The sequence below is a fragment of the Oncorhynchus kisutch genome, linkage group LG11 (genome assembly GCF_002021735.2).
Source record: "Oncorhynchus kisutch isolate 150728-3 linkage group LG11, Okis_V2, whole genome shotgun sequence".
NCBI lineage: Eukaryota > Metazoa > Chordata > Actinopteri > Salmoniformes > Salmonidae > Oncorhynchus > Oncorhynchus kisutch.
Window position 1 is genome coordinate 36,026,999 of NC_034184.2, and position 11,154 is coordinate 36,038,152.

The 11,154-nt window shown below is 41.7% G+C and overlaps 1 protein-coding gene across 3 annotated transcripts in view; it reads right to left on the reverse strand.

Moving 5' to 3' along the window:
- LOC109899727 (VPS10 domain-containing receptor SorCS3) overlaps positions 1 to 4,534 on the reverse strand; it is a 64,905-nt gene extending 60,371 nt beyond the window's left edge. For all 3 annotated transcript variants that reach the window (XM_020495196.2, XM_020495197.2, XM_020495195.2), the window contains exon 1: positions 3,670 to 4,534. In XM_020495196.2, coding sequence (XP_020350785.1) covers positions 3,670 to 4,374 — 705 coding nt within the window. In that variant the 5' untranslated portion in view covers positions 4,375 to 4,534. The remainder of the gene's footprint in view (positions 1 to 3,669) is intronic.
- Between the last annotated feature and the right edge of the window lie 6,620 nt (positions 4,535 to 11,154).

The window sequence follows — 11,154 nt, forward strand, 5'->3', positions numbered from 1 at the left end:
ACTTGTCTTTAGAGGTGGATTTTTAAAAGTAGAAGTTCAAATTGTTTGGGTACAGACCTGGATAGTAGGACAGAACTCTGCAGGCTATCTTTGCAGTAGATTGCAACACTGCCCCCTTTGGCTGTTCTATCTTGTCTGAAAATGTTGTAGTTAGGGATGAAGATTTCAGAATTTTTGGTGGTCTTCCTAAGCCAGGATTCAGACACGGCTAGAACATCCGGGTTGGCAGAGTGTGCTAAAGCAGTGAATAAAACAAACTTAGGGATGAGGCTTCTAATGTTAACATGCATGAAACCAAGGCTATTACGGTTACAGAAGTCATCAAAAGAGAGCGCCTGGGGAATAGGAGTGGAGCTAGGCACTGCAGGGCCTGGATTCACCTCTACATCACCAGAGGAACAGAGGAGGAGTAGGATAAGGGTATGGCTAAAAACTATGAGAATTGGTAGTCTAGAAGGTCTGGAACAGAGAGTAAAGGGAGGTTTCTGGGGGCGATAAAATAGCTTCAAGGTATAATGTACAGACAAAGGTATGGTAGGATGTGAATACAGTGGAGGTAAACCTAGGTATTGAGTGATGATGAGAGAGATATTGTCTCTAGAAACATCAATGAGACCAGGTGATGTCATTGCATGTGTGGGTGGTGGAACTGAAAGGTTGGATAAGGTAGAATGAGCAGGGCTAGAGGCTCAACAGTGAAATAAGCCAATAAACACTAACCAGAACAGCAATGGACAAGGCATATTGACATTAAGGAAAGGCATGCTTAGTCGAGTGATCATAAGGGTCCAGTGAGTAGTGAGGTTGGTTGGGGCCACGGCGATTCAGACAGCTAGCCGGGCCATCGGTAGCAAGCTAGCAGAGGATGTAGGTCTGTTTTAGCCACCTCGTGCGTTTCTGTCGGTAGATTAGTGGGGTTCCGTGTGGTAGAGGGGATCAATACAATTGGCAAAATAGATATAGTTATAGTGACCCAAGAAAAAATGTCTGATAGACCTATTCAGATAGCAGCCGATAAGACAGCTAACGATTAGCGGGTCGCAGATGGGCGTTCAGGTAACGTCGTGTCGGAGGGGCCAGTTGGATAACTCCCTCGGGCAGATAAAGTCGGTAGTCCAGTCGCGAAGGCCCGGTGGGGCTCCGCATCGGCACTAAAATGGGTCCGGATAGGTGATTGTAGCCCAGGAGTGGCTGATGGAACTCTTCAGCTGGCCAGCTACGGAATAATTGATGTTTGCTCCGGGATCGACGTAAGCCAATAGTCACACGGATAGCAGCTAGCTAGCTGCGAGATCCAGGTGTAAATGTCCAGAGCTTGCGGTTGAAATCCGGGGATATGCAGAGAAAAATAGGTCTGGTATGTTCTGGTCTGAGTCGCGTTGTACAAAACTGGCGATAGCTTCTTGAGCTAAAGGATAGCTGATGACCACAAACCGTGGTTAGCTAGCTATCTCTATGAGGAAATCAGCCAGGTCACCCGTGATACAAGTCAGTATTCGACGTCCATCCATGTCTGAGGACATTTGGGGTGACGTGGAAACTGGCCACTAGGGCCAACAGTGAGTGCTGTTACCTTCAAGTAGGTTTCGGTTTTGCTAAGGTGTTGTGGACAGGATTGCAGATGGGCATAAGCATTTGCCTCTGATTTAAAAGGTTACAAGTTGAAATCAAGCAATGGAAAGTATTTTTTTAAATACTTTTGTTTAAAGCCTATCCCAAACCTTCACCCTTACAATTCAGAGTTAATGCCTAACCTTAAGAATCTTGCGTCAATGCCTGAACTTCACCTTAAACAGTTCGAAATGTGAATTTTGGAACAACTTCGAAATTTGACATTTGAGAAACATGGATGAACGGCCTGTTTGAGGTGGGGGGTTTTCTCCAATTTATGCTATGGCCACAAATACAATTATAGGATGAATAAACAACATTATTTAGGCATGAGTTAAGAGAACATTATGAACATCTAAAAATGAGATTTTCACTGGACAGTCACATAAAATGCACTTTGTGAAGCCAAATGAATCTCAGAGGGCTGAGTAAGTGCTGAGAACCCATGGTGATGTGTTGCATTGAGGTCCCTTCACACAAATCATTCACAATAAAGGCAGATACGAGTGTAGTTTGGAGGAGTAAAATATTGTTATAGGAATGGTAGGCTAACACTTTACAGTTCCCTTAATACTGTGTGAGTACACATATTCCTATAAGTACAGCATAACAACTATTGTAATTACTAGTTGTTACACTGTACTTACATTGTACTTACAACAGTAACCCTAACCCTAGTCCTAACCCTTACCTTTACCCAACCTCTAACCCTAAGTATAGAGCAAGTGCCGTTTATCAATGAGTAAATACAATATTTGTTGCACTATACTTACAGGAATAATTACACAGTAATAGGTATATGTATTCAATTACCACATATAAGACTATTTCCATTTTGGGGGTACATTCACACAGTAACATGATCTTCATTATAGCCTTCCACAGTGATGTACAATGTAATCTATCAGGTATCCAACCCGGGTTGTCTTTGCGCCTCAAGATCACATCAGCCCACTGAGCTAAAGCCTAGGCAATATCCTTGAGAGCTAACATGAGTCTTCAGCTCTCTGGAAAAGTTACTCAGGCAAGGTGTATTTCACTGAACTACCTGTGCTACACATACTCTCTATCAGCATCAGTGGATCTCGTAGGAGCATGAACTTACAGAAAGCAAAACATTCAGCAACAAATTGTTTTTAACAGACCCCTGATCAGTTTGGACCACAGTATCAATGACTACTACAATTATACTGCAGTAACCTATTACATATTAGACACACCTTCTACTGCTACTATTACCATACCTTACTGATGTTGGCAGTTGGACCTAAAACAGTGGGACAAATGCCATTGACAAAGGAAGACTTCATTGTAAAAAGGTGAAAAAACTCCTCTTCGGAGTATACCCTTAGCAGCCTCAAGCCTGGGTGAGCTTCTTTTTTTTTTTTGTCTGTGCAGATTGTTGTGATTAAGAATGTGATAATTTCATCCATTATGAAAATATGTTTTTCATGGGCCATCATGGTATGAGTGCAGATAAAATGGTAATGTCTGTGACAAAAAAAAGAGTTCGTGTCTATTGTATGGATGAGGCACAGTGCACATTCGGAGCTGTAGTTGTGGAAGTAGTACAATATGGATGGAGAAATATTTCACTGTATGCTTGCAACACATTTTCTTAATTGCATTTTAATGAAAATACCAATATTTCACAGACAACGCTTACAAATAGCCTAACCATGCAGTCCAATCGAATAGGAGCGCTAACATTTGTTGATTCTAATCCCTCTCCTATAATTATGGACTAATAATTAAATAGCCATAAAGCAAAGTAACCTCAATTCTGTGACAGACATGTTTTACATGAATAATCTCTTGTCTGTAAATCATTCAGAGACACGCTCCCTCAGAGTTGAAGTGACAAGAAACGCATGCATTTTGTTGCGCGCCGTGAGAAAGCTGAGCGTAATGATGCGCAACTGAATGATAGACTTTGGAAATATACCGCGGGTGAAACATCGAGTAAAATGCATGCAGGATGTGTTAAAATTTACTTTAGAATGCACACCATTTGAAAAATCGTGTTTTTGTATATTATAAACGTCAATTTGAACTCACGCTGCTGTTGTCTCCAACCCAGTGCCCCATCGCCTGGTTGTGCGCAGAGTCTCCGGATAGAGGGAAAGTAGAGGTGACCAGAAGCGACTCACTTTGCCTCGGACCAGTTCTTGCGTCCTCCCCAGTTCGTCGGTATTCTGTCCTCGGACTATAAACACCAAAAGGCTCCAAAAGCTTCTCGGCTGAAAATGCGTCACCAGGACCTCCAATTTGACTCCTGTCCGAATATTCGCCGTAGGCTGTACTTCGCTTTGTACGGTTACTTAAAGCAAGTGTGCCGTCATTTACGTCAAAAAAACGGTCCGACTTTTTTCTGTCATCAGTAAAATACTTGGAACGGTTTGGCGCAGTTTTATATCTGCCAGAAGATATAGCATCAGGTGTCACTTTCCCCATAACTCTTTTCAAGTCCTTTGGTAATCTCCCTCCACCTTTTGGAACCGCCGGTTTTCCATCAATTGGTTCCATTTGAAAAGCTCTGGAAAAGGCAGATTCCTTGACGATATCCTTTGGGATTTTGACCCATACGGATTTTAGGTTTGTGCGCAGCTCCAAAGGCAATGTATCAACACGGTTAAGCCAAACGTTCGTCGTCGTGGAACTCGCTGGCCAATTTATTTCAGCGTATGCTGTCAACATATTGTAAAAATAGCTTAAAACGCAAGTCAAAATAGCCCAACACCAAACTGAACCTGAGATGACCATGGTTTTCACCTCACTGTTGCCAAATATTTGAAAAATAAAATACGTTTCGACGTCGTTAATATATTCTATCAACTTTTGAAATACTCACTGTGTAACCGTTAGTCCGACAATCAAAGATCAGAGTGGCTTTATCTGATCTGCTCAAGTCCAGGAATTTGTCAAAGTGAACAACAAGTTGGGCGGGCGCTGAGCACCAGACAAATGCGCCCGACAAAAAGTGATTGTGGGATTTGTGGAGGGGTGTGTAGAATAGGAATAACGTTAAAAACGCATGCAATATCTAAACATGTTGATGTATTTTGCAACGACATCTGTCTGTTTGAAATAGTATCAGTATCATTATTTGACAAATCCATATGAAATGGTTACCTCCAGTGCGTTATTGGTTCATCCGAGAAATAATTCATCTCAGTTGCCTATACGTAATTACTCGCAACTGCAATTCCTTCTTCTGCAGAACAGGTGAGTGCTATGTGGATATGTTTTGGACATTTGGAGGAAGAAACATTTACAGCTAGTTTATGCAGCCACTGTTCTCACATACTGTATGTGTATTAAGCCATACATTTGGAAGAGTTCACCCAAAATAAAAATGTACATATTTTCTACCAACCTCTTTTCTTTCATTTCAGCAGCCTCTGGCTGCATGGTGTTAGCTTCCTCAGACCTCTAATAAATTGCACACATCAGGGCATATATCCTAGCATGGAAGTACCTTCAAAAGTATCATTCCAAACCTCTGCAACATAAATTGACAACTGCCAAGGTAAGTAGAAAATCTTGTAAATTTGTATTTTGGGTAAGCTATCCCATGAAAACAATAGGAACGACTCAAGAATATCAAAGTTGTAATCAGCTCAAACCAGCCCAGAACATGGCAGTCTCTTTTGCAGAGGAGGAGTGGAGTCACAGAAAATGGTTGTGACTAGATGGGATACAGTCATAACAGGTTATGAGAGCATTTTGGCTTAGGAGAGCATTTTAGCTTACCCTAACCCTTTTCCTAACATTAATATAATTCCCCTAACCTGCTATGTTAATGATCCAAACCTGCTGTGAAAGTTCTCTTAGCTGCTACGAAAAAGTCACCTCCGGATCATAGCTGTATTCCACCTAGTCAGAACCAGAGAAAACTCACTGGAATTGTGATGCAGTGAGTTATAAGTGATATAATCTGTCTGTTTACAATTGTTGGGACAATTACTTGTGTCATGCACAAAGTAGATGTCCTAACCGACTTGCCAAAACTATAGTTTGTTAACAAGAGATTTGTGGTGGTTGAAAAACGAGTTTTAATGACTCCAACCTAAGTGTATGTAAACTTCCGATTTCAACTGTATATCCTATTCTGATGCTCTACATGTTCCGTTTCTAATTCCATCCATATAGAGGTAACAATTATTTTATTTATTTGTCAGATTCTCAGTCAGAGCTCCCTATAATTGTATCTCAATCTTTGAGGAAATGGCAGGAAACAGGAGAACAAAGTGTGGAGGAGGTCTATAAAGAACATATCATTATGCAGGAGGTAAAAAAACTAAATGTATGTTATATTTACATCACCTGTCAAAAAATAAAACAGATTTTCCATTTCCTTCAAGGTCAAACTATCTTTGCATCAAAGGAAGGAGACATAAAGCATTTTGCTGCATCATAAGAGAGGGTAATCGCAACATAAACTCAGCAAAAAAAGAAACGTCCCTTTTTCAGGACACTGTCATTCAAAGATAATTCGTAAAAGTCTATATAACTTCACATATCTTCAGTGTAAAGGGTTTAAACACTGTTTCCCATGCTTGTTCAATGAACCATAACAATTAATGAACATGCACCTGTGGAATGGTCTTTAAGACACTAACAGCTTACAGACGGTAGGTAATTAAGGTCACAGTTCTGAAAACGTAGGACACTAAAGAGGCCTTTCAACTGACTTTGAAAAACACCAAAAGAAAGATGCCCAGGGTCCCTGCTCATCTGCGAGAACGTGCCTTAGGCATGCTGCAAGGAGGCATGAGGACTGCAGATGTGGCCAGGGCAATAAATTGCAATGTCCGTACTGTGAGACACCTAAAACAGAGCTACAGGGAGACAGGACGGACAGCTGATCATCCTCGCAGTGGCAGACCACGTGTAACAACACCTGCACAGGATCGGTACATCTGAATATCACACCTGCGGGACAGGTACAACAACCTCCCGAGTTACACCAGGAAAGCACAATCCCTCCATCAGTGCTCTCTAAGGTCAGGGCGTGAGAGAGAGAGAGGCTGGACTAGGAGCTTGTAGGCCTGTTGTAAGGCAGGTCCTCACCAGACATCACTGGCAATAACGTCGCCTATGGGCACAAACCCACCGTCGCTGGACCAGACAGGACTGGCAAAAAGTGCTCTTCACTGACGAGTCAAGGTTTTGTCTCACCAGGGGTGACGGTCAGATTCAAGTTTATCGTCAAAGGAATGAACGTTACACCGAGGCCTGTACTCTGGAGTGGGATCGATTTGGAGGTGGAGGGTCTGTTATGGTCTGGGGTGGTGTGTCACAGCATCATCGGACTGAGCCTGTTGTCATTGCAGGCAATCTCAACGCTGTGTGTTACAGGGAAGACATCCTCCTCCCTTATGTGGTACCCTTCCTGCAGGCTCATCCTGACATAACCCTCCAGCATGACAATGCCACCAGCCATACTGCTCTTCTGTGCGTGATTTCCTGCAAGACAGGAATGTCAGTGTTCTGCCATGGCCAGCGAAGAGCCCGGATCTCAATCCCATTGAGCACGTCTGGGGCCTGTTGGATTGGAGGGTGAGGCCTAGGGCTATTCCCCCCAGAAATGTCAGAGAACTCGCCTTGGAGGAAGAGTGGGATAACATCTCACAGCAAGAAATGGCAAACCTGGTACAGTCCATGAGGAGGAGATGCACTGCAGTACTTAACCTCTGGGATCGTTCGGGACGCCAGCGTCCCACCTCGCCAACAGCCAGTGAAATTGCAGGGCGCCAAATTCAAAACAACAGAAATCTCATAATTAAAATTCCTCAACCATACAAGTAGTTTACACCATTTTAAAGATACTCTTCTCGTTAATCCATCCACAGTGTCCGATTTCAAAAAGGCTTTTCAGTGAAAGCAGAACATATCATTATGTTAGGTCAGCAACTAGTCACAGAAAGCATTCAGCCATTTTCCAACCAAAGAGAGGTGTCACACAAAGCAGAAATATAGATCAAATTAATCACTCACCTTTGATGATCTTCATCAGATGACACTCCCAGGAATCAATGTTACACAATACATGTATGTTTTGTTCGATCAAGTTCATATTTATATCCAAAAACCTTACATTGGCTCCATGTTCAGAAATGCCTCCAAAACATCCGGAGAAATTGTAGAGAGCCACATCAAATAACAGAAATACTCATCATAAACTTTGATGAAAGATACATGTTTTAGATAGAATTAAAGATAAACTTGTTCTTAATGCAACCGCTGTGTCAGATTTCAAAAAAGCTTTACGGCAAAAGCACAATATTCAATAATCTGAGAACAGCGTTCAGCAACAAAAGCCATAAATAGCATTATAAATCTTCACTTACCTTTGCTGATCTTTGTCGGAATGCACTCCCAGGACTCCCACAAGAAATGTTTGTTTTGTTCGATTACGTCCATATTTATGTCCAAATACCTACATTTTGTTCGCAAGTTCAGTTCACTATTCCAAAGGCACAATGCGCGAGCGCAAAATCCAGACGAAGAGTCAAAAGAGTTCCATTACAGTGTGTAGAAACATGTCAAATGATGTTTACAATAAATCCTTAGGGACTTTTTATAATAAATCTTCAATAATATTCCAACCGGACAATAGCGTATTCATTACAGAGGAAAAAGAAGGCACGGCGCGCCCGCGTGACCGCGCAGTAAACAACTGATTGGCTACAGCCTAGTCCACTTGTTGAAACAGCTCTTATTCAACCCCCTTCCACAATAGAAGCCTCAAACAACTTTCTAAAGACTGTTGACATCTGCTGGAAGCCTTGGGAAGTGCAATCTGGCCCTATAGACACAGCATATTGGATAGGCAATCACTTAAATGAAACTACAAACCTCAGATTTCCCACTTCCTGGTTGGATTTGTCTCAGGTTTTCGCCTGCCATATGAACTCTGTTATACTCACAGACATCATTCAAACAGTTTTAGAAACTTCAGAGTGTTTTCTATCCAATACTACTAATAATATGCATATATTAGCATCTGGGACAGAGTAGCAGGCAGTTTACTCTGGGCACCTGATTCATCCAAGCTACTCAATACTGCCCCCCTGTCACCAAGAAGTTAATGCAGCTGGTGGCCACACCAGATACTGACTGTTACTTTTGATTTTGTCCCATCCCTTTGATCAGGGACACATTATTCCATTTCTGTCAGTCACATGTCTGTGGAAGTTGTTCAGTTTATGTCTCAGTTGTTGAATCTTGTTATGTTCATACAAATATTTACACCTGTTAAGTTTGCTGAAAATGAACGCAGTTGACAGTGAGAGGACGTTTCTTTGTTTACTTAGTTTAGAATAATTAGGCTATGCAAATACTCCCTCATTTATAAAATGTGTATATCCTCATACTCTTTTAAAGTCTATTCCTGCATATTCAAGTCATCACATTACTTTTTTCTACAAATAAGTTTCTTTCCTATTCTAGCTTTTGAATGACAATAGTGTAGCAAACCCTGCCATATACATATAAACTGTAATATACTAGTTATGAAACTCATGTAAGAACACATTCTTGCCACATATGTATATCACAATCGTTATGTAGTTACTCTTTATGACCAACTTGTTGTGAAATATTGTCTGTTCAAGCAACCCAAGGCATGTTTTAAATCACATGTAACACTTACTCAATGATAAAATCATGACACACATGGGTTGTTGACATGATGGATAAGAGTGACATTAAATCAATTCATGGTTGATACAACCTACCACAGTGCTGCAGTAGATCCCAATAGAGTGCAATGTACAAAAAAACTAATCCAGTGACACCATATCTCAAGAATTTCGCATTTGGCCACTGCTTTCTGCACGGCTGTACAAACAAATTGAGATTCATGCAACTGGAGGCTCGGGGCAGCAGGTGTTATTGTTGTGGCTATCAAACTCAGCCCCATGCAGACGCCGCGGACGCCACACAAACACTCACACGTACGCACTCACACACACACACACACACACACACTCTCTCTCTTTCTCTCTGTGGGCCAATCCTGTTACCACACCCCTCTGCCATGGAAGGCTAATTGGACTGATGATACTCTGTTTACCTATTTTGCACCTTAAATGAAGTGGCAGACCAGGAAGAGAAATCACGTTCATCAATGACCTTTCTTTTAATCTATTCAAACCTTGAGCCAAAGAACGTACATACATAGATCATTCATAGATCTTTCTATTTTTCCTTTCTTTTGTGTTATTGACTGTACGTCTGTTTATGTGTAACTCTGTGTTGTTTTTGTTGCACTGCTCTGCTTTATCTTGGCCAGGTCGTAGTTGTAAATGACAACTTGTTCTCAATTGGCCTACCTAGTTAAATAAAGGTGAAATAAAAATAAAATAAACAAAAAATGGAGAGCAGAAGGCAGACCCACGTGTGTGTGTGTGTGTGTGTGTGTGTGTGTGCACATGTGCATGCGTCTCTCTCTCTCTATTTGTGTGCGTGACAAATAGAGAGATGTAGAAAAAGACAGTCTCCCAGACTCCAACGATGTTTGTGTGTATCTACGCTTTGCACTCCCCTCCCGAGTAGATGATTAATTACATTATCAGTTCTAATCCTCCCATACGAATGAGGGGCAGAACTTTAAGTAGGCTTGCAGTCGAGCCCTCAGAACAGCAGTTCGTCCCCAGCCTCCAGCCAGCCTAGCCTAGACGAGGAGGAGCAGTCCAGAAGCTCTCAGGACCAAAACCCATTTGTGCATCCACTGTCTGCATCCCAAGCTTGTTAGATCCAACACTTCAGTGATCCCGATGGAGTGGACGCACTCGACGTAAAAGGAACTGTAATGGCCATCACACAGACAGCTCACACTCCCGGCACTGGAGATGAACAGCAAGGTACACTCTCCCCATCCCATTAAAGACAAAACATGCGCTTCTACTTCGATTGGCAAACAAAAAAAGCAATCAAAAACATGGTTTCAGTCTTTGTTTGTGTACCTTCTACTCGGCTGTATTGACAAAAAGTTCCTTTGTAAGGTCATTGAAGTCCAACTGTCTATAAAAGGGGTAGGCAACCCTGTTCCCAGAGTGCCACAGCTACTGCAGGATTTTTTCCAACTAGGCACCACACCAGACACACTGAGCAAATTGATCAGTTCAGTGATTGACTAAATTGAACACACCTGGTTTTCCAGGTTGGTTAAATCAAAAACATGAAGTGCCTGTGGCACTGCAGGACCAGGTTTGCCTACCCCTGGTCTATATCATTATTGTCACCCTCACAGTTTATATGGGTAGGCACTATAATGTAACTCCTCTCTCCATGTGTACTCAAGTCATTTCTTCTTGTTCTTAGAAAATTGTGTGTTATTTTTCACTCCATCATTCATCATAAAATGTTAGACAGACAAGGACCATTTGTTACAGCATTCAACAAAAACCTTAATGTGATTGATCAACATACCTGTACTTGATATAGATAAAATAAGAAGATTCCTCCTTAATTTGAATCTATTAGTATATATTTCCCGTAAAATAAAGTCAAAACATTTCTCTATTAGTTGGATCA